A 24,489-nucleotide genomic window follows, 5' to 3' on the forward strand; every position below is an offset into this window, starting at 1 on the left:
GTGGCTACGGGGCCTCCCAATTTCTGTGTGTAAGTGAAAACTGGAATGCAGATGAGGTCTACTAACTAAGGCTTTCAAGTCGTACAGATGATCTTAGCTTGCTTCAATTTCTAAATCATCTATAATGGGGCCAAGACCTCCAAAGCGCTAAAAAGGAGCAGATGACACGCTGGACAAACTCTTCATTTTTTTTTTCTCCCTGAAGAATCTGCTGTATTACAGATCTGTCACCGCGGTTCGTACCATTACAAACGCAAAAATATGGTTATTTTCGGATGGGAAAGACCGCCGGGCAGGAAGATCTGTCATAACAACAGTTTAACAATGAAATGAGTCCGGTTCGGATAATTCACCTTTTATTTATTTTTTTCGTATATTGTACTACCGTACTCTCGAGAGTTGTTTCCTCCGTAAAAGTGAGAGTTCTTTTAGGCAGAATAGAGGCCAGGGAGATCGATTCACACGTTGTGTCACACACTGGTGAGCGGATAGATTTCTACTATACCACTAGGCACCAGGGATGTTACGTGTTGTAGCCCTCTAAACACCAGGGATACTATTTGTTGGACCAAAAATTATTGGGCATTAGACATATTAACTCAAGGGAATTATTATACGTACTAGGGAACAGGGATAGTTGATAAGGTCAAATAAGTCAGGGATATGAAGACCACTAGGCACCAGGGATGTTATTGGTTGTATCCCTCTTAGTTACATAGTTACATATTAGATGAGGTTGGATAAAGACATCAGTCCATCAAGTCCAACCTATAACCCTACAATCCCTACAGTGTTGATCCAGGGGAAGGCAAAAAACCCCATGAGGCTCATGCCAATTGCCCTATTTCAGGGGAAACAATTCCTTCCCGACTCCAAATCTGGCAGTCAGTATAAAAACCCAGGATCAACGTGTCCTTAAAATCTAGAGACCATAACCCATTATAATAGTTACAAGATATAATTTATTGAAACAAAATTTTTTGGACACTTGGCATATTAATTCGGGGAGATGCTTATTGGGCAACCAGGATAGCTAATAAATTCACAAAGTAGTCAGGAATATCAAGGCCACTAGGCACCAGGGATGTTATTTGTTGCAGCCCTCTAAACAGGGCTACTACTTAGACCAAAAAATCATTGGGAAATGGACACATTAACACAAGGAAATTATTAGACTTACCGGGAAACCAGGATAGTTAACAGAGTTACAAATGAATCAGGGATATGAACGCCACTAAGCACCAGGGATGTTATTTATAACCCTCTAAACAACAGGGCTACTATTTATTGGACCCCAAATCATTGGGCACTTTACGTATTACAGGGAAGAAATTATTACAAGTACTGGGGAACCAGGATAGCGAATAAATTCACAAAGGGGTCAGGGATATGAAGGCCACGAGACACCAGGGATGTTATTTGTTGTAGCCCTTTAAACAGCAGGGACACTATTCATTGGACTAAAAATCATTGGCACTTGACTTATTAACTCGGAGGAAATTATACTTACTAGGAAACCAGGATAGTTGATAAGTTCAAATGAGTCAGGGATAAGAAAACCACTAGACACCAGGGATGTTATTTGTTGTAGCCCTCTAAACAACAGGGATACTATGAGACCAAAAATCATCGGGCACTTTACACATTGAGGAAATTGTTATAATTACAGGAGAACCAAGATAGCTAATAAATTCACAAAGGAGTCAGGAATATGAAGACCACTAGACACCAGGGATATTATATGTTGTGGCCCTCTAAACAGGGCTACTATTTGTTAGACCAAAAATCATTGGGAACTGCACACATTAAAACAAGGAAATTATTACACTTACTGGGAAACCAGGATAGTTAATAGAGTTACAAATGAGACCGGGATATGAAGGCCACTAAGCACCAAGGATGTTATAACAACAGGGCTACTATTTATTGAAACAAAAATTTTGGGGCGCCTGGTATGTTAATTTGGGAACATTGCTATGTTTACTGGGGAACCAAGATAGTTAATACGTTCACAAAGTAGTCAGGTTTGTGAAGGCCACTAGGCACCAGGGATTTATATTCCAAATCGTGAACCGCTGAAAAACTTGTCCTGCAGTTTTTTGCAGGCAGATATGTAAATGATTACAGGTGTGATCTGATTAGACATTGGGTCTTGCCTGCCACAAGATGGCGTAAAAGTGCTTTCTTTGTTGCCTTATATAGACACTCAGAGGCCACTTTTGGGTAGTGTACCTCTTGTTAAGAGATCGTTGAGTGCTAGATATGCTTCTATAATGCATTTGAAGTGCCTTGTGTATACAATTTGAGACAGGGCACATCACTGCACTGAGAAAAGCAGGATGGCCTTATTGACGAATTGCTTGCCATTCTGAGCTAGTCGGAAGATGGAACCCCCACCAATCAGCTCAATGAAGGGGCTGCGGTATACGGACAAGTGCTGCAGCCTTCCTTTCACAACAATAGCTTAAAGGGGATAACTTTTCAAACTAGTACTAGTGAAAATTGTTAATCTATCACAGTAAAGTCATCACCGCCCCTGTGTGTAACACACTCGACTTCTCAGATATTCTGATGGATCATCTCGAGGTAGAATCTAAGTATGATAGTGAATATATCGTACTTCAATGGTCTCCACAGGCATCAGATCTCAATTCAGTAGGATTTACTGATACAGACTTTTGTAGAATGTATCAAGAAGAAGAAAGGTCCTGGCAGGGTTCTAGGTAGATAATTCCAGATTCAAAGTCTGGAAGACATGCGGTCTACATTTTCTAACCATTACAAAATGGAGGCCAGTGTTGTTTTCTTCTAATCCCTGGAAGTTGGAACCAAATTTTGGGTGGAATTGGAGTTACCAACTCAGACTCCAAAATGAAATAATTAGACGTATACGTTGATAGTTTTCCTTTCAAAAGGAGGAGGAGTTGGTGCTCTGGTCTACCAACTTCACAGCCCTGCAACCGAAGCAAGGACGCCTCCGATTACCAAAATGGTTTTTCCACTGTCAATCCAGAAACAGTGCCAGTGCCACAGTAGACACACCTGAAGACCAGAATTTTTTTGATGGGGCAATACCAGACACAGCCGATAAGGCCCTTTCACATGGCAGCATGCTGAGCAGTATATTCCAGTCGTATTTGTAAGTCAAAACCAGTAATGGATCGGCAACAGAGAAAAACTACAAGGAGGCGCTGGTTTACACGGAGGAATTTGGAGCTGATTTCGAGTCAGATTCCACCTCAAGGGCAGCTCCAAATTCCAACTAGAATCTGTCTCCCATTGGTTTTAGTGGGGGGTAGTGATGGATATTTTTTTCAGGATGCTGAAAAATTAAGCGCCCTGCTCGATCTTAATGCAGATTCGCTAATGATTTTGCCACAGAACCAATGGTACAGGACTTAGGCTGATCAACCCCATTGTGTCTAGAGGAAGTGAGCAAACTGAAAGCAGAAAGCTCACCGCCTCAAATTGCTCTCCAAATCTTAAAGGGGTCTTCCCACAAAGAGAAGACTGCAGGACCTTTTTCCCGCTCCATGTTCAACCGGACCGCAGCCAGGCTAAATGTGGGCAGGACTGGTGGTGATTGAAGCTCCCGTTCACTTCAATGGAACCACCGGAGATAGCAGAGTGCTGTACTATAAAAGTGAATGAGAGCACTGACCGCTACCAGTCCTACCCCCATCCAACCTGACTGCGATCAAGTAGAACGTGGAGTGGGAGATATGTCTTGCAGTCTTATCTTTGTGGGAAAACCCCTTTAATGGAAAGATTTGCAGCTCTTCCATGTTTAGGGTTCCCTCCTGGTTTTGGCTTAAAAAAAACTGATGCAAAGTACTAACTAGAATACTGCCATCTGAACAACCTAAGAGTGGTGCAGATAATCCATATAGTAAGTAGATGCAAGGGGTTAAAGTGGGCCAAAAAAAAAAAAACCCACAAAAAAAAAAAAAAATCGTCCTCCTCACCGTCCCTGTTCAGACTCTTCCCAGTTCCCCTGATGGTTTCTAAGTTCTTGGCCCGCTCAGCCTATCCCTGGCCACAGAGGTGACTTGCCTCTGCCAGGGATTGGCTAAAGGGCATTTACCGTGTGCCGAGAGGGATCTTGAAAATATTAGTATAACCAGCACGTTATTGGTATTGCTTAATTGTAAGCCGTTTTGGCCTTCTTCAAAGAATACAAATATAAAAAAAAATTTGAACCACCACAAATTTACATAGATATAATTTTTATTATGGTCTTATACAGATTTTACAGGCATAACCTTCATGTCCCACTAAACAGGCCAAAATTTAAGAACAACCCTTGCTGAACAAGAGGACACAATTACGAAGGAGTACCCAACATCAGAAATGATCTGCGGGCCCCCCGATATTATATTTATAGAAGATTCCAGAAATAAAACCTTAAGACTAAAATAATAAAAAATAAAAACAAATATTAAAATTCTCCAGTACGCCTGAACAGTCACTGTACAATGGAGTCAGCATATTCCCAGGTGTCGGGGACATGATTGTTCCAGTTTGGCAGCTGAAAGAGAACACAGCATTCCCGGGATAACAGAGTTGTCCATGCATTGTAATGGGGTGATTTGTCAGGGCCATACAAAGTGTCACTCTTTATTGTTGCACATGGGATGATTCCTTGGATGATCCAGTAGTCTTAGACTGAAGGGTGGGGGGTTGCCTGGTTATCACAGGCCCGTATCAGACCGGTGGTTGCCCTGGTTTGTTGCCCATGTCCATATTCTTTATGTGCAATCCTGCTTATACTACTGAGAACAACTCCCAAATTTTGTAAGGGGTGGAGGTCTTGGACTGGGCCGTGCCTTCAACACCTCTAGCTTTGCTTTACTTATTTTGTACTGTTCCTGAGTGATATGAAGTCTGAAGTTGCCCATATACATTAGATAAGTGTCACCACCAATGTTGGTAGGACTGGATGACTCTCTCATGTGTATGGGGATATCCCGACTCTCATCTGATGGATGATGTTGGGGGAAAGAAGAGTTGGGAATACTGAAATTTTTGGGGGGTCAGCAGGTTGTCAAATGAATGAGTTAATAAAGGTTTATGTCCACAGCACTTGGTAGAGGGCTAAAAAACATGGGTGCTTACCTATGTGGCAACTTAATGCAACTTCTAGACAGATACAAATTTACCCCCCTGAAAGTTTACAAGCCAGGCAAGTGCTAAGGATCCGGGACTTGTCATTAAAGGGAGTCTGTCACCAGGACCAAGCCTTGCAGGAGGATTAGGGTCAACTAACTCAAAGGGTGTTTTCTCCTAGTAAATCGCTTCCTCCGTTGCGGATATTGCTAATTTTTGCAAATATGCATATTAGCTCTTTGGAGCAATGAGGGTGTATCACTCATGTCTTTGGAGCAATGGTATCGCCCTTGTTGCTCTAGGTCATTCGGGAAAAATGGTGATATCTCAGCAACGGAGGCAGTAATTCACAAGGGCAAAGCACTGTTTGGTTAAGGTGACCCTAACCTATCTATCTGCAAGGCTGGGGTGATGTGCTAGTCTTTGGTGACAGTAACCTATCTATCTGCAGGACTGGGGTGATGTGCTAGTCTTTGGTGACAGTAACCTATCTATCTGCAGGGCTGGGGTGATGTGCTAGTCTTTGGTGACACTAACCTATCTACCTGCAGGGCTGGGGTGATATGCTGGGTCTGGTGACACTAACCTATCTATCTGCAGGGCTGGGTGATATGCTGGTTCTGGTGACAGTAACCTATCTATCTGCAGGACTGGGGAGATGTGCTAGTCTTTGGTGACAGTAACCTATCTATCTGCAGGACTGGGGAGATGTGCTAGTCTTTGGTGACACTAACCTATCTATCTGCAGGGCTGGGGTGATGTGCTGGGTCTGGTGACACTAACCTATCTATCTGCAGGGCTGGGGTGATATACTGGTTCTGGTGACACTAACCTATCTATCTGCAGGGCTGGGGTGATATGCTGGTTCTGGTGACACTAACCTATCTACCTGCAGGGCTGGGGTGATATGCTGGGTCTGGTGACACTAACCTATCTATCTGCAGGGCTGGGGTGATATGCTGGGTCTGGTGACACTAACCTATCTATCTGCAGGGCTGGGTGATATGCTGGTTCTGGTGACAGTAACCTATCTATCTGCAGGGCTGGGGTGATATGCTGGTTCTGGTGACACTAACCTATTTATCTGCAGGGCTGGGGTGATGTGCTAGTCTTTGGTGACACTAACCTATCTATCTGCAAGGCTGGGATGATGTGCTGGGTCTGGTGACACTAACCTATCTATCTGCAGGGCTGGGGTGATATACTGGCTCTGCTGACACTAACCTATCTATCTGCAAGGCTGGGATGATGTGCTAGTCTTTGGTGACACTAACCTATCTATCTGCAAGGCTGGGATGATGTGCTAGTCTTTGGTGACACTATCCTATCTATGTGCAGGACTGGGGTGATGTGCTAGTCTTTGGTGGCACACTCCCTTTAAGTCCACCCTGACCTAATTTGCATATGGGATTAAAGTATTCTCAGCAGTGACAATGCTACATATGGCAAGTGTCCACAAGCATCTTAGGCCCCATGTACACGCCCGAGTGGGCCTCCGATCATTATAGAGCATGTCCCAGACTGATTCCAAGTAGCAGCCAACAGAATTATGAATACAGCTCTGGAGGTGAATAAGGCCTGAGGATCAGTACAAGACAAGTAAAGGAGATGTCTATAGGGAGATTATACCCAGATGTAATCTGTTTTGGAGTGAATATTCTCATATAATACTGACTCAGGCCATACAATGGCACAATCCTACACTCTATATACAGTATATTTCTCGCATATATTGCATTTTCTTCATTTTTTTTGCTTTGATCTGTGTAAAGTGACATAAGTAATACAAGATGACTGAATACAGACAGAGGAATCCTTCATGTTATTAATACGTCTATTCCTTCTATTTGTGTAGCATTCTTGGAAAAAACCAGGAAATGAATATTATATACTTTGGATAAACACACAATAGCTATACAGACACCCGTATCTAGCAAAAACCGCTGAGAGGTCTGTACTTGGTGATTGGTCCGCCTTAAAGGGATGCATCAGTTTGGAGCCACTTTAAATATTCTCATAGAGGAAATTATTGCGAGCATATTTCTACCGTAACGGAATCAACAATGAGGTCACAGATACAGGCTGCCACAAACAGTACCTGCCGTGCTCTAGCGCCACCTGCAGGAACCTGCTTTCCTTGCAGGTTTTTATTGCAACTTCATTTATACCTAGGGGGAAATCGCTTACAATGCAATTCCCAGACTCCACGGCGCTTCCCTTTAAAGCTGGGCCGGTATAGAGACGTACATTGAAAGCATTTATATACAATGACATGGTAAAAACGTCTTAAGGCCGCTGCGACCAATCAGATAACAGGATTTGCTGGTCCATTATGGGTTCGGACCAATGTCATCTGAACACGTCAGTCCCTTCTGTTTAACAGAACTTAACACTTTAAAACTCGGCAAAATACAGAGAAAAGAAGATTTCTATATACAAAGGGTTAAGGGTTGGGTTTGGTCTAATTTTGCAATACTTTGGGTATCCTTACTTTGGAAATCTGGATAAACTGTACAATGGGATTTCGATCTGCAAGGGAGAACATTACAATATTCTAGGGTAGATTCAGCAGGTCTGGCCGCTTCTAAGGTTACATTAAAGGGGCTGCAGACTTAAAGGGGTATTCAGATTACACTTGCTGATCAGTAGGGGGGTCTGACCACTGGGGCCACTACTTTTGAATGTTACGGCTGGTCGGAGAGTACACGACCCTCCATTCGTTTCAAAGGCACCCAACACTTGGCATCTCCAATGGTCCCACTGAAACGACCAGCCACGCCATTCCAGTCACAAAGTATCCCATTTCTCTTGACCATGGCGGTCCCAGCGGTCAGACCCCCTCCAAGCAGCAAGTTACCTCCTATCCTATGACATAACCATAAGGCCTCTTTAAAGGAAGACTCCAGATAAAACAGATATACTGTAATAGAACCTAAGAGAACCTCCACGTCTTGCTCCTCCCCTTCAGGTCCTGCTTATTAAGTATTGCTTTATACTTCCACTTTGGTTCTACACTCCTCCCTTAAAGGGGTTGTTGATGAGTAAAGAAACAAGGCTTTCTTCCAAAAACAGTGTCACCCTTTCCCAAAAGGTGTGTGGAACTGCAGCTCATCCCCATTCAAGCTGAGCTGCGATATCAAATACAACACATGGACAGGTGTGGCGCTGTTTTCGGAAGAACGCAGCCATGTTTTTCTAATCCTCAACAATGGGGCACTGAGGAGATCTTTAAATTCTCACACTTGCCCCAGTCATGTTGGGCTCTCGGGCGTCTTTCTCATCGATAGAGCTTGCTCTGTCAAACATCCATACTCTCCCCACCCCAAACTGAGCCCTGGTGTAGGGAGTCTTGTAGGCGATGCTTCATGGGAAAAAGTATGCAAATTAGCTCTCGTGCAGAAAGAGATAACTTGTTTCTCTAGTGCCACCTATAGGTCGCTGTAAGTCAATGTCAGACCCATTAAAAAGCCTTGAAACGCATTTAGTGATATCAACCAAACCAGAGACACCTGTACCTAGTCATGTTTAAAGCAGTTTTGCCATTACAAGATAGGGAATAAGTGTCAGTCAACTGATGGGACCCCAAAGAGCAGAAGATCGGGGGCCGAGAAGTCCTCCTGCATTCCCCACGTGAATGAACCACCAGTGCTCTTGTGTGGTCAGTGCTTCATCTGCTTCTAGGGTCTGCTGGAGATTGCTGTCCAAGAAGTCCCATAGAAGTGAATAAAGTGCTGGTCACACTGGGCCTTCATTTCCAGGAAGGGTTCAGGGCCAAGTTTGGGGACCCCATTCTCCTGATCACCAGGGGTCCCAGTAATCTGACACATCCACTATTCTGTGCGTTGGTGGGAATAAGTGAAAGAAATGGCAATACCCCCTTTAAGGCTCTTTAATCAGCTGGACATTAATTTATTGGAAATTGACCTATAGGTGGCACCAGAGAGACAGTTTTCTGCTCAAGTTTCTTTGGCGTCCAAAATAGTGAAGAAAAGCTCTTAAGAGTTTCATTTGGGGACGGTGATATTACCAATTCTGGTGGTCTTATGTCTCGAAGAATAGATTTATGGGATGGGGCTCACAAGACAAAATGGCTCCTGTCTGGGAATGTCTGCAAGTTGCTCTATTCTAAGTGTAGATGCTTAGAAATCCCCTCAGGTTGTCACATACAAGAAAAGGCAGTATACAGGTATATATATGTTGGCATTGAAGAACGTGAGATCCATAATGCACAGGGTGGTAGTCCCTTCTGGCTGATCCAGAGCCGGCATCAACTATTCTGGTCTTGAAGTTCTTCCCGTTGCAGAAAAAAACAAAATAATTTTCTTATAAAGAATATTTACTGGAGACATTATAAAAACACACAAACCCAAGACCTTAGGAGACGTCTCAGAGGGAAGTGGTTACATCAGCTAAATCCAAGGCCCATTCCTTTGGGTCTCTGGAGGGCTCTTATAGGCTCAGAAATTCCCTTTCCATCTGGCCCAAGTCCTGTCCCGGGTGTCCAGCCCATACTCTGGAGCATTCGGTTTCCGATATTAGTGTCGGGGATAGGTTGTGCATTTTCACCTATAAAACCTGAAAAGATGAAAAAAATGGTGATTAAATAAAGACATAAAAAAGAGAACGTAAGTAATGAAAGCAACAAGAACCTGACCGACCACGTCAGCGGCAAAGAAACAATGGCCGCCGAAAGATCGAAATCTGATGCACCATTCTATGTATTATTTAACGTCTACCGCTGGGGTCCTGGGAATCGAATCTGACTAAGTAGAACATCTGCAAGGAGTTTGTATGTTCACTCAGAGTTTGGTGGGTTTCCTCCGAGTACTCTGATTTCCTCCCACGCTCCAAAAACTTACTGATAGTGACTACCGTATATATTGTGAGCCCTATATGGAGCAGTGACCACGATGCCTATAATGTGCTGCAGAATATGTTGGTGCTATATAAGTAAGCAAAAGAAAACGCTGAAAAATCGCTCTCTGCCGAATCCGCAATCGCTCCTTAAAGGGATCCTATCATTGGATACCCTTTTTTTCTCCCTAACACGTAGGAATAGCCTTAAGAAAGGCTATTCTTCTCCTACCTTTAGATGTCTTCTCCGCGCCGCCGTTCGGTAGAAATTCCAGTTTTCTTCGGTATGCAAATGAGTTCTCTCGCAGCACTGGGGGCGGGTCCAATGCTGCGAGAGAACTCTCCAGCGCCGCCCCCATCTTCTTCTGGAACGCCCTCTCCCTGTGTTTTCTTCCGTCCAGGGTTTCTAAGCCTCGGATAGAGCCGACGGTGCATGCCCGGGCCACAAGAAAATGGCCACTTACACAGCTGGTATAAGCAGTTATTTTCTTGTGGCCGCTTACACAGTAAGCTGGTGTAAGCAGCCATTTTCTTGTGGCCCGGCATGTGCCCGAGGCATAGACGATTGAAACCCAGGACGGAAGAGGACTCAGGGAGAGAGGGCATTCCAGAAGAAGATGGAGGCGTCGCTGGAGAGTTCTCTGGCAGCATTGGGGACGCCCCCAATGCTGTTTGAGCACTGAGGACTGCCCCCAGTGCTGCGAGAGAACTCAATTGAATATTGAAGAAAACCTGCATTTCTACCGAACGGTGGCACGGAGAAGACCTCTAAAGGAAGAGAAGAATAGTCTTTGTTATCGAGAAAAAAAGGGAATCTAATGATAGGATCCCTCTTTTGCTTTATAGTACACTATATATAGTAAAGCAAATAAAACACAGTGCGGTCCTTCAAATTGGAGGCACGTCCCCACCTCCCCGTACACCAGGGTGTTCACATTGCACCGCAGTCTGGTAGAGAACTAAGGCTTAGTTAAAAAATGATGAATGTCTTGTAGCCCCTGTTTAAGATGGTGTTTATGACAGCATTAAAGGCTAGTTTACATGAAAATGAGAGATCATTCATTTCGGCTCAACAGCTGTCAAGACAGGTAGACTCTATTTAAGCAGCGCTCCGGCATTCTGCGCCATACCCTCGACTTTAGCGGGATTGCTATGAATTAATTCAATTCCATCTGTAATCTAAAATCAGATCAGAGGTCTAACGCTGCTAGAGGGTAAACATCTGCCTCATCCTTTCAGAAGACAACAGCTTGCAAATATGCTGATATCAAATGTTGCTTAATGCTCAAGGAACGCAACGTTTTATATATGTACCATATATGTAATGAGGAGGCGCCGACAGTATTAACCTGGGTCAGCATAAGGAGAGAGACTGCGGGGCGAGGTGCGGTGTCGCATGGTTCATAAGGATGGCAGGGAAGCCTTTGGACACAACCGGGTTTGGGATCTTCAGCATTGACTACAAAGCTAATATTAGATGATATAGCTATTGCTATATTATATGGTAGGGAGTCAATATCCGAATCATCTCTTAATATGTGAAGCATTGTCTTTTAGTGCTTGTATTAGGGTTATTTTGCGGTTTCTGGAAATATGGAGCAGTTATAGATTTCATAGTTTACACAAGTATTACAGGTGTATTCTCCTTAAGAGGAATAAGTCACAATTTCTTATTTCATATCATAAAATCAAATATTAAATCTCGTATTTATTTCTAATCTACCTTTGCCTGAACTAAAATGTGTCTCTGGCCAATCACAACAGTTTGCTGGGTATTTAAGGCACCTTCCCCCGCAGAAAGGTGCCGGAGCAATAAAGTTCCTAGCTTACGGGTTTTATCTGTTACAGTGTATCTGGATATCCATGTTTGATCTCTGTCTTTTAAATCTGATTGTGAACCACTTCCACCTGCCCTGACCTCTGTCTGATTACTGTAAATGCTCTGAGCCGCCTGCAGTGATCTATTGCCTGTGATGAACCATCTGTGCCTGTCCTGACCTCAAAATGCCCACTGACTACTTATCTGTCCTTGGTGCTACAATCTTACATTACTTGAACTGCATGGGTCATACAGAAAGGTACTTGAGCAATAAAGTTCCTAGCTTACAGGTGTTCTCTGTTATAGTGTACTTTGTTATCCATGTTTGATCTCTATCTGATTCTGAACCAGTTCCACCTGCCCTGACCTCTGCCCGATTACTGTAAATGCTCTGAGCCGCCTGCAGTGATCTATTGCCTGTGATGAACCAGTCCTAACTTGAACATGCACACTGACTACTTCCCTACCCTTGACAATCTGACATTTCTTGAACTGCATGGGTTATAAAGGTGCCTGAGTAATAAGGTTCCTAGCTTGCTGGTTCCTGTGTCATCTGCTACTACGTACCTGATTGCCTATGTTTAATCTCTGCCTGGTTATCTGACTCTGAACCAGTTCCACCTGCCCTGACCTCTGCCTGGTTACTGACCCTGCTCTATGCCGCCCATGAAAAACAATCTCTACCTGCCCTGACTTCAATTTTCCCACGGACAACAAATGTGACAACTCCTATGTGCAATCACTTGGTAATTGCCTGCAGCAAAATCCAAATCCTCACACAAGGCTTAAAGGGGCTCTATCAGCAAAATCATGCTGATAGAGCCCCACATATGAGTGAATAGCCTTTTGAAAAGGCTATTCAGGCACCGTAAAAGTTATATTAAACTACCCCCCCCCCCCCCGTTTTAAAATAATACCCTAAAAAAGAATGTGATCTACTTACCGAATGTGCACGCTGGGCGGGCATTCAGGGTGTGTCTTCATCTTCATCCACGCCTCTTCTTCCTCCGATGTCCTCCGGCGCTCATGAACAGACATTGATAAAAAAAGAAAAATGACCTGGGCGCATTCGCAGTAGCATGCGGCTTCTACTACGGCTACTGCGCATGCGCCCAGGCCATTTTTTTTTTTTTTATCAATGTCTGTTCGCGAGCGCCGGAGGAGGACGGGACCGGAGGACATTGGAGGAAGAAGAGGCTTGGATGTAGATGAAGACACACCCTGAATGCCCGCCCAGCGTGCACGTTCGGTAAGTAGAGCACACTCTTTTTTAGGGTATTATTTTAAAACGGGTAGTTTAATATAACATTTACAGTGCCTGAATGGCCTTTTTAAAGGCTATTCACGCATATGTGGGGCTCTATCAGCATGATTTTGCTGATAGAACCCCTTTAAAGAGTGAAAAACAGGGGATCACTTAGGCAATACCCCAAATCAAATGTGTTCAGAGACACAATGAGTCTCGGAATACTCTTAAGGGCTAGTTCACACGGGATCCCACGCATTTTGGTCCTGATTCTGATGCAGGAAGGAACATCAGAATTGGATCAAAATGTGCCTGCCACAACTGTCGCGGCTTCCCCCTCCGGAGTAGGCTCAAATGAATGGGTCTAGACCAGAGGGTGTTGCCGCAAGGCGGACGGCGGGGCTGAATCACCCGCGGAGTCCGCCTGAAAAAAGGGCAGCTCGCTTCTTTTTTCTGTAAGCTGGAACATACTGCTCATGGAAAAAAGAAATCTAGCGGTCTGCATAGACCTCTATTGTGAGGGGGCGGATTCTGAGCTGGATTCAGCATCAGAATCGTCCCCCTCTTGCCCAGTGTGAATGAGCACTTAATGACAGATTGATGTATTGGAAGGAAGGAGGCAAGCGGCTGGAGATGTCTGCGCTCTCTGGTCCACAAATTGGAGTGTTGACAAGGTGAATAAAATATATGACCTTTATTGGACCAAAAAAACGTACTGCACAACGCGTTTCGAGCTCCACAAGCTCTTCTTCAGGTGCACAATTACTTGCCAGGTGAGGTCAGATTGATGTATTACACATAAAACTTCCTGGAGTTTTATGCTTCCCGGCTTACATTATATTGCAGTTCTCTTTTGGAAACGTGCCGGATTACTAGATTTTCTGGCTCATCGGATGTCAGATTACAAGTATTTCACTTTATACACATGTACAATAGGTGGAATGTAAATCTGAACTTCTTTTTGGCCAAGCACATCCGTACCCTGGACTATTGGTGCACAGACCTAGGAGTGTTAGTCCTGAACACATTTGTCAGTAAAGTCAATAACCATTAATACGGAGCAGAACATGCCTGGATCTCATGTGCCAATATGCCTTAAAAAATAACAGATGGAGTGAAGATTTCTAATCCGGGGTTTGGCACCTAAAATGAGAGCCGACATGTGGGAGATTATGACAATCATTTAGGCTGCAAGAGAAAGAGGAACTGTGGGCAGAGGGCACTAATGTGACATTGGCATGGATATTGTTGTGCGTGCTGGACCAGATAAGTGTGGCCCCCTCCTATGGGGCGCCATTCATTCTGCTGCTCACAGCTTCACGAGAAGGATCCCGAGGCCAAGAGTGGACAATAAGAACCGTCATAGACATCCATAAAAAGCAACTCAAAAAGTGCCAGCAGCTAATGTCTACTGGCCCCCTGGATTCGACCAGCCTTGTCTATACAGTAGTTCCATTCAATGTGAGTTGTTTTGCCGAGCTTACTCAGTAGAGGATGTGGGTCCACTGGGTTGCAATGGATTTGGCGAAGTGAAGTCTAAGGGTTGGAGAGTTCTTCACCCTTGAACTCCTTGCCACAGGGAATCCTCAGGTCTTCAACCTCAGATTAGTAGCCCTGATAGCAACAGGTGATGTATAGGAGGATTGTAGACAATGATCAGTATTAGGAGGCAGGCAGAGTGTAGTCAGACAGGACATGGTCAGGGCTGGTGGAGTTCAGGTAATACAGTAATCGGGCAGATCAAGACAGGCAACAAATAGGTATAAGAGGTCGGAAAACAAGTCAGGTCAATGCCAAGGAATAGAGAAGACAAGAATACCTTGAAGCTAAACTGGAACCAAAAGAACCTTATAGCTTAAAGAGAACTTTTCACCACCTCCACCTGGGTGACTGGTTTAATAGGTGTCGCTAAACACTGATTTTGTCACAGATTTTTTTCTCCTCTAGCCCCCGATGTTCCTGAGCAATCCATGTTAATTTTATACTCCAATATACTAATCATGGTCTCAATTGTCAGGTGGGTGGTCCCTGGCTCTCTGCTGCAGTCTAGGGCCATCCACCTTAGACTGAGGCAAAAAAAAAAACTATAACCCAAATTGCTCAGGAACGGTGGGGCTCTGAAAAAAAAACCTGTGCCAGAATCAGTAGAGCTGCATCTATTGAAGGACACAAAGGACTGGAGTTGGTGGAGCTGGTGTACGGTCCCAATTAAGCACTGGAGTGTGGAGTATGGGTCCTACCAAAGCCTGTAAACATGGACATTGGCTGGGGAACAAGCAGAGTGCTGTAGCAGAAAGCAAGATGCCAGGCCTGATACTACATCCCTACACAATTATTGGGGTTCTCTCTGCTCAGGACCCTCACCCATCAGCACAATAACAGGGGCAGCAGCGGTCATCGGAGTGTTAGTACCCCTTCACTTCAGTATCAACAAAGAAACACAAGTTGTGTCTGGTACTGCAGCTTATCCACTTAATTTGGGTGAGCTGCACTACTAAAACACAGCTGCACCACTGAGCGGAGACTGCGGCACTCCAAGTCAACCCCTGTCAGCTCTTTCTTCTGCTTGGTGGCCTTCAATGTAAAATCACAGCAACCAGTTATGGTAAAAAAAACAAACAAAACTATACGCACTTATCTAATATATTTATTACTAGAATCACAGACATTATGTCCAGGGATTCAGATAGCAGAGGGGGGTCAAAACGGGACCCCCAACCTCTCCACCACTACTTGGGACATCATTTCCAGTAGGTTCAATACATTCAGGCTAGGGATACATGCCAACTTTGGCCACATCCTTCACTAACGTTAGTGTATAGAGTTGCAAAAAGATTGAACACGGCTGGATTTTCTTTTGCAACTGGAAGTCATGGCTGCATGGCCAGGGGTACAATATGACTCCATTCTCTAACAAGTGAAGGAACTGCAGGACGGTCCGGTCACCTCTGGTCGCCCCACAGTGCAGTAATCCGTGTCCACCTAGCTGTTGCATGCTGGGAGTTGTAGCTCGGCCACAGGTCTAACTGCATTTACTATTATAACACCCATCAGGATGGGGTGACCGCTGGGGGTTGTGCTCTCCTAGAAAAGAGAAGCTGCATTCTGATAAGGGGACCTACAAAACGTCACTGGGACGAAGCGAGAAAACCAGACTCACTCCTGGGATAAACAATGCAACCCCCTAATGGCTCCTCACTGGCCAGCATTAGCCTCGTAGCCTCCACAGTAGACAGCGCGGTTCTGGTTATGATGGGAGATGCTTAAAACTTCATAGTAAAACAAATCCACATGCTGCAACGTATCCAGGATGTAGTCGGAGGCCGCGGCTCTATCAGACATATGAAAAGCCACATAGTTCTCTCGCTTCCAGCGTTGCAAGGAGCTCCGAGGATGGTGATTTGTTTGCGTAATTGGCTCAAGAGATGAAAATCTTGTATCAGTCTCTCTTAGCGGCTAATCTATCCAGCTGACTGCGAGCCTAATTGGCAGCTTGTTTAGTAATTTGGCTCCTAAAGTGCTTCTATTGATGTTGGATAAACAGCCAATAGATGGGGCGGTAATACACGCTGCTTCGCCTCTGCACATGCAACGGCAGCCGGTATCTGTCTGTCGTACAGTCTCCGTGCGGATATACAGTATAGCGAATACAGCTATAGGATTAGGGGATCCAACCAAACTTGGAGAACTAGTCCAAGAAAGATAGTGTCCAATGGACGGGCTCACAATAGAGCAGTCTAAAGTAATGGGCACAAAGGGTGTCCACTAAATGGCCCTGTCCGGGGGCTGAAATTATGAGTATGGTCCCAGAATATCAAGGGTAGGTTATCACTACTGTTGTTTAATGTCTGTTGCTCTCATCCATCACAGGATTAGGGCAACGGACATTAAATGACAGACACAGACAGAGCCCCCTCCATCTGGTGTCTGGTGCATTCACCCCATCTAAAAAAACCAAAACATAACGAAAACGTACTTTTGTCGTGGTTTTTTAATTTTCTGACTTTTTCTTCTGTTATGTACGCATAGGGCCTTAAAGTTTTTAGGAATTTTCTAGCCTCAGATGCGTTTTCATACTGATCAGTAGCTGAACTCTAGCGGCCCCGACACCTGAACGTTGCACAGATCCACTGATCCAGCTGTCTCTTGCTCCAATACAAGGTACATCTGCCGTTTCATCTACTCTACAGTGGTGGCGCCGGGGAACTGCACGATTACTTTATTAGGAGCGCAGATTTTTTCACTCCTCTTCCGCTTCTAGAGTTTCTGGCGCCCTGAGGCAGCAGGTTTGTGGGGGTTTGGGTGTTGGATCCCCCACTGACCAGATACTGATGACTGGGAAGATTTTGTATGACATCTACATTTGCCTCATGGCCGTGGCTTGATAAGTTGCAATGTCTAGTAGTAAAACTATGGCTGGGTCAGTTCAGTCAATCACTGGTTTGAGATTTAGAGCAAATCCAGGGCTGAGGCGGGGTATTATAACCGGGCTCTGACACTTCTCACCTGCCTGGGATTACATTCGTATTCTAGGCTCTGTGTTCTCAGAACTTATTCCCAAATTCCTGGTTTAATGATTTTGGCTCTCCAAGTTACCCTATCACTTGTTTATTTGGTTTTATCTGAAACCTCCCGGATGTGATCGTAACCTGGACTTCAGATTTCTCTCTGCTTTCATTGTGGCTATTCCTGTTCTCTCCTAACTTGTGTATTACTCTTTTGCCTGCAATAAGATTTCTAGTCTGGTCCTTAGCCTGCCCATTTCCTGGCACAATATTCTGGGGTTGTAACCCGAGTCCCCGAGAAGCCAAGTCCATCCTGCCTTGCAGTGGTTTCTGGGTTGACCTTAGATTCTGCAAACTGGAGTGGTGTAGGACTATAGGCATCTGGCTGTCGCCTGGTCCTGTCAATGACCTGCTGTGGATCAGAAAATTGCTTAACTAGCCATTCCATTTCCTTTTGGGAATTGCTTAAAGAGGCAATTCCAAAACAAGAAGAAAAAAAAAAAAAGTCAATTATTGAATTCGAACCTTGGACTGCGAAACACAGAAGAATGAGAATTTCTACCTGAACGTGAGTGACAGCATAGAATTAAGAAAGGGAGACTACCTCTATGTATTACATTCAATATGGCCTGTATTAGGAGAGATGTATTATTCTCTCCCCCTCTCTTGGCATCCAAAGGGTAAAGGGAACGTTTGGCGTCGTATACCGTCCTCCCCACCGCACTGCTGTTCACCCTTAGTCCTCCGCTGAGCGAGTGATGTAACGGGACCTGTAGGGAATGTGACTTTGACTCAAGGCTGAAACTATAAATTTAGAAATCAATAAGCAGCTCTATCAATATTCATTTTACTTTTTCAATACAAAATACAAAGGTGAAAGAGCAGTAAATAAGCGCGAGAGCTGAAATAAATTGGGTGTTCTTGTCACAATTAATAAATGTTTATCCAATAACACAGAGCGGCTGCTCCGCTATAATACCGCCAGCCCGGCTCTGCTCCGTAATTGGGTTTGTAAATATTTATTAAAAAATGTAACACGCTGGCTGCAAATGCTGGGATTGGGCCCGGTACTCCGCAGCGTCCTGTAAAAGATCAGGAATTGAACAACGGCTTCTACGGCACTTAACCCAATAAAAGCAGGTGGTTTGGGGCTAAGAATTTTTTTGCGTTATGGCCAGTCAACGGCCACTACAAGTGTATGCACAGATATATAGGGTGTGGGGATATAGTGCTGGATGAGGAATAATGGTGAGAAAATAGCAGGGGGCAGTATACGAAGTGACAACAATGATGTCTCTTACGACTGTTTGGGATAATGCATTCTAGAGATTTGGTGCAGCATGAGAGAAGTCTTGGAGAAAGGTAGTTTGGATGATGATGGAAAATCATCGACTTTGGTCATCGGCGAAAGGTAGAGCACGGCGAGGGTGGTAGACTGGGGTGAGGGAGGAGATGTAGGATGGCATAGTTGTGAGCGTGATTGAGAAACCAGTAAAGTGGTTGGCAAAGGGCACCGTAATGGCCAGAAAGGCAAGCTAGTGGTCCTAGGCTCCCCCTTAGTGAAGCCGCTGTTAGCAGCCAAAATTTGTTTTAGGGCTCGTTCACACGGGGCAAGAGGGGGTAGATTTTGACGCCGAATCCAGCTCAGAATCCACCCCTTCCAAAGGAGGTCTATGTAGACCACTAGCTTCCTTTTTTCCGTGAGAGGTAAGTTCTGGCTCACGGAAAAAAGAAATGAGCTGACCTTTCTTCCGGCGGATTCTGTGGCTGAGTCAGCCCCGGCGTCTGCCTCGCGACAGCACACTCTGGACTAGGCCCTAGGAGGGGGAAGCCACAACTGTTGGAAGCCGTAACAGTCGCATTTTGGTCCAATTCTGATGCGGCTTTCTGCATCAGAATCAGGACCAAAATACGCTATCCCGTGCCCCGTGCGAACTAGGCCATAGGGATCACCCCCTGTGACTGTTAGCATTAGGCACCAATCCCGATGTCCACATCAAGGCTAGGGTTGCATTTAGGAAAGGCAAATTTACTTATTGTGACTTGGGCCATAGTACAAGAACAAAAGTGTTGGGTATAGCCTTCCAGACCACACAGCTAAGAAACCCAGATCCGAGGCCGCGCAACCTACTCATTCCACAACAAGTGAGAACTGCCTAAGGGCCCCGACCTTCTAGGAACACCCAAAGCATAACTTACTAACAAATAACTGAAGCTTTGCATGAAGACGGACTTCAACGTTTTGCTTTCATCTTGACAGGCATCAAAGGTTCTTGCCATTTACAGGACTGTACGGCTCGGCACACGGTGCTGCAGAAATCTTCAGTTACGCGGAGTCTTAAAAAGTCAATTTAGTAAGTGTTGCGGAGAACCTCTTAACTCTTTGGAGAATACCCTGATTAACTTATGCACAATGTCTCACAAACATTAGCTGATTGCTTTCCTTGCTCTTAATAGACTGATTTTATAGCCGGCTCTGAGTGCAGAGATGAAGCGGCTCAGGCGGGATGTCCTATACAGCCATGTGAAGGTTTTATGGGGTAGGCAGGCGCAAACTAACAACCCTTCTACGGGGTTTGGTGGGGGATTTTTTTTTTACACTGATCAAATTAAAACGTATCTGTCGCCTTGACAATGCGGAGCGGTCATTTATCAGTCCACTAGGCATGTACATTACTGAGTGTTCTTAACCTTAAGACATCTCTCAAGTGTCCCCCAGTGGTCAATTTACTAGGAAAAGGAATATCCTTATAGGCTCGGTATACAGCTAGTGTGAGCAGCGACGACTTGCAACTTATGTACGACTATAGGTGTGCGTGTGTGTGTATATATATATATATATATATATATATATATATATATATATATATATATATATATCCTACTAATATTATAAGTGTGAAAGTTTGTGTGTTTGGATGTTTGTGAGTTTGGATGTTTGTTCCTCAATCACGCTAAAACGCCTGGACGGATTTGCGTGCAATTTTCCACAAACATAGTTTTGCCTTAGGATTGAGTCACAGGCTACTTTTGGTGCCACTAAACAACATGGCTTCCTAGCAGGAGACTCACAAAAGCAGGACTCCTAGCCCCAGCTATAGACTCACACACACTGCCTGGCATTTCCTGCCTCAACCTGCCTGCACACTCCTTACTGTCACCTCAGGAGTAGCCCTCACTCTACTCACTCACATTTACATATAGCTTTCCACTATATAACACATCACATTGTCTGTATCACGACATACACAATACAACACATCACATTGTCTGACACAATACAACACATCACATTGTCTGTATCACGACATACACAATACAACACATTGTCTGACACAATACAACACATCACATTGTCTGACACAATACAACACATCACATTGTCTGACACAATACAACACATCACATTGTCTGTATCACGACATACACAATACAACACATTGTCTGACACAATACAACACATCACATTGTCTGACACAATACAACACATCACATTGTCTGACACAATACAACACATCACATTGTCTGTATCACGACATACACAATACAACACATCACATTGTCTGACACAATACAACACATCACATTGTCTGTATCACGGCATACACAATACAACACATCACATTGTCTGTATCACGACATACACAATACAACACATCACATTGTCTGTATCACGACATACACAATACAACACATCACATTGTCTGTATCACGACATACACAATACAACACATCACATTGTCTGTATCAACACATCACATTGTCTGTATCATGACATACACAATACAACACATCACATTGTCTGTATCACGACATACACAATAAAACACATCACATTGTCTGTATCACGACATACACAATACAACACATCACATTGTCTGTATCACTAGATACACAATATAACACATCACATCACATTTGCTAACCCACCAAACTTTTTAAAGCACTTTTACAGTTTCACACGTCTGTGTCCGCCCAATTCTCAAATCACCGCAGACGAAGTCGCGGGTAAAAGCTAGTATATATATATATATATATATATATATATATATATATATATATATATATATACATATATACACACACACACACTAGCTGTTACCCGCTTTTGTACCCTGATTGTAGCAGTGGGTATATACAGGCGCGGGTAAGGTTTTCGTAGTGTGTATAAGGTATGGGATATGAAATGTAACTTTGTATCTTGTTTTTGCTGTAATTCAGAGAATACGTGAGACTTTTGTGTTGCAGTTACTTTGTATTTGAGCTGCTATATATACGGTGTTGTGAGAAACTTTACATAGTGACTTTGGGACACAGGGATTTGAAGTTAACCCTTTCCCGCCGATGGCATTTTTTGATTTTCGTTTTTGACTCCCCTCCTTCTAAACCCCATAACTTTTTTTATTTCTCCGCTCCCAGAGCCATATGAGGTCTTAATTTTTCCTGGGACAAATTTTTCTTCATGATGCCACCATTATTTATTCTATATAATGTACTGGGAAGCAGGGAAAAAATTCAGAATGGGGTGGATTTGAAGAAAAAATGCATTTCTGTGGCTTTCTTACGGGCTTTGGTTTTACGGCGTTCACTGTGCAACCAAAATGACATGTCCCCTGTATTCTGTGTTTCGTTACGATTCCGGGGATACCAAATTTATATGGTTTTATTTACATTTTGACCCTTAAAAAAAACTGTTAAAAAATTATTTTTTGAAAAGTCGCCATATTCCGACAGCCGTAACTTTTTTTATATGTGTGTACGGGGATGTATAGGGCGTCTTTTTTTGCAGGACCGGGTGTACTTTGTAGTTCTACCATTTTCGGGAAATGTTATTGCTTTGATCACTTTTTATGAAATTTTTTATCACAATCAAAACAGTGAAAAAATGGTGGTTTGGCACTTTTGACCATTTTTCCCGCTACAGCGTTTACCGAACAGGAAAAATATTTGTATAGCTTTGTAGAGCTGGCGATTTCGGACGCGGGGATACCTAACATGTATGTGTTTCACAGTTTTTAACTACTTTTATATGTGTTCTAGGGAAAGGGGGGGGGATTTGAATTTTTAATCCTTTTTTTTATATATATTTTTTTTAATTTTTTTAAACTTTTTTTTTTGCATTTATTAGACGGCCTAGGGGTATTGACATGGGTGGGCGGTGTCGCGGATCGTCAGAGCATGGGGGTCGGCAAACATGGCTTCTCCGGAGCGTTATAGAGCGCCTCCTGGAGTATCGGTAAGGTGAGGGGCAAAGTGGTAAAGTATATGTATATGTGATTGTGTGGGGTCAGGGGCGAGGCTGTAGAGGGCAATAGGAATTTTGTGGCTTGCTATGGTCCAAAGTGTGTGAGATTGCAGAGATGGTGGTGTGAGTTTGGGTTTTGTGGGGGTCCTGGCACAAACGTATGTGCGCTATTGTGACGAAAAGTAGCCTATTGTTTAATCGGGTGTATTAACTATGTTTGTGGAAAATTTCAGCCAAATCGGTAGAGCGGTTTTTCCGTGATTGAGGAACAAACATCCGAACATGCAAACATCCAAACACACAAACTTTCACATTTATAATATTAATAGGAGATATGTATATATATATATATATATATATATATATATATATATATATATATATATATATATAATATTCCTTGTCTCTAAGTGTATGCTTGCTGGATCCCACCAACTTTTTATTTTTTTCTTATGTAGATTGTGAGCCCCACATAGAACTCACAATGTACATTTTTTCCTATCAGTATGTCTTTTTGGAATATGGGATGGAAATCCATGCAAACACAGGGAGAACATACAAACTCCTTGCAGATGGTTTTTTGCCCTTGGCGGGATTTGAACACCAGGACTCCAGCGCTGCAAGGCTGCAGTGCTAACCAGTGAGCCACTGTGTGGCCCCTGGATCCCACCATCTTTGAGAACACTGACCCCGTGTCTACCATCTCATCGGAGAAGCTGAGCTCTATTCGGACTCTATGTCCTCATTCTGGCTATTCCTGTACTCAAGAAATGAAGAATCCGGCATCCACGTACATAAAATCCAAATGTTTTATTGGGAAACGTAAAAATCTTTGTCCATACAATCAGTGAACATCACTCCCTACCCCCGAACACACCACAGAGAAGTGACGTTGGCTACTCTCCTGATTTTCACTTTGGCTTGTGAATTACTCTCTTTGCCCACCACTGGTCTGGTGCTTAACTTGCAAATGCACCTGTTTTCTGACACGTGGATTTGCAACGTGGGTCCTGAGCAGCCATCTTGCTCTGTAGAAGGTATGGTAAATAGCTCGGGATGACTTTAGATTCTGTGAACCAGACTGGTGTAGGTTTGTTGGCCACTTGTCGGCTTTGTTGACTTGTCGGATTGTTGTTGGCTACTGTCGGCTGGTCCTATCAATTACCTGCTGTGGATTAGGAAATTGCTTAACTAGCAATCCCTGCATTCCCATAAAGGATGGATGGAAGATTCCCGAAGACTCCCGAAGTTTTTATGCCCTGCACCAGCAGAGGATGCCCCTCATTTATGAAGAGAGGCAGACCTGGACACAGCAGAAAACTCCACTCTATGATATCCATATGCCGGCCCTGGGTTTACTGATGACAATTACCGGAGCGCTTACAACCTTGTGTGCTTGTTCTTAATGTAGATGCTACTGCCAATGTGAAAAAGCAGAACTGCAGTGTAAAGCAGGAGGGAAAACCAAACTAAGTTGGAATCCCTGATCATAGATATACTCTAGAGCTACAAGCAGCCAACCCTGGAAAACATAAAATGTGAAAGAGACTGTTGACTTTGGAGGTGTGGGAGGATTTGAGCTACCGGTAATTACTATTGCTGGAGGAGAGACAAATGGTGTCCCTTCTTCTCTTAGGACTGGACACATTCATGTATCACATAACCAGGCTGACTACTGGGGAACCTAGCAGCAGGGCAATCTGTGATCAGGGAA

General features: G+C 43.9%; 1 protein-coding gene across 1 annotated transcript in view; it reads right to left on the reverse strand.

The window, feature by feature from the left end:
* Positions 1 to 4,242: 4,242 nt before the first annotated feature.
* Positions 4,243 to 24,489, reverse strand: part of GPATCH2 (G-patch domain containing 2) — a 104,362-nt gene continuing 84,115 nt past the window's right edge. Inside the window, exon 10 of the mRNA XM_075267138.1 lies at positions 4,243 to 9,681. Coding sequence (XP_075123239.1) covers positions 9,512 to 9,681 — 170 coding nt within the window. The 3' untranslated portion in view covers positions 4,243 to 9,511. The remainder of the gene's footprint in view (positions 9,682 to 24,489) is intronic.

Source organism: Leptodactylus fuscus, chromosome 3 (assembly GCF_031893055.1).
Source record: "Leptodactylus fuscus isolate aLepFus1 chromosome 3, aLepFus1.hap2, whole genome shotgun sequence".
In the NCBI taxonomy this organism is placed as follows: domain Eukaryota; kingdom Metazoa; phylum Chordata; class Amphibia; order Anura; family Leptodactylidae; genus Leptodactylus; species Leptodactylus fuscus.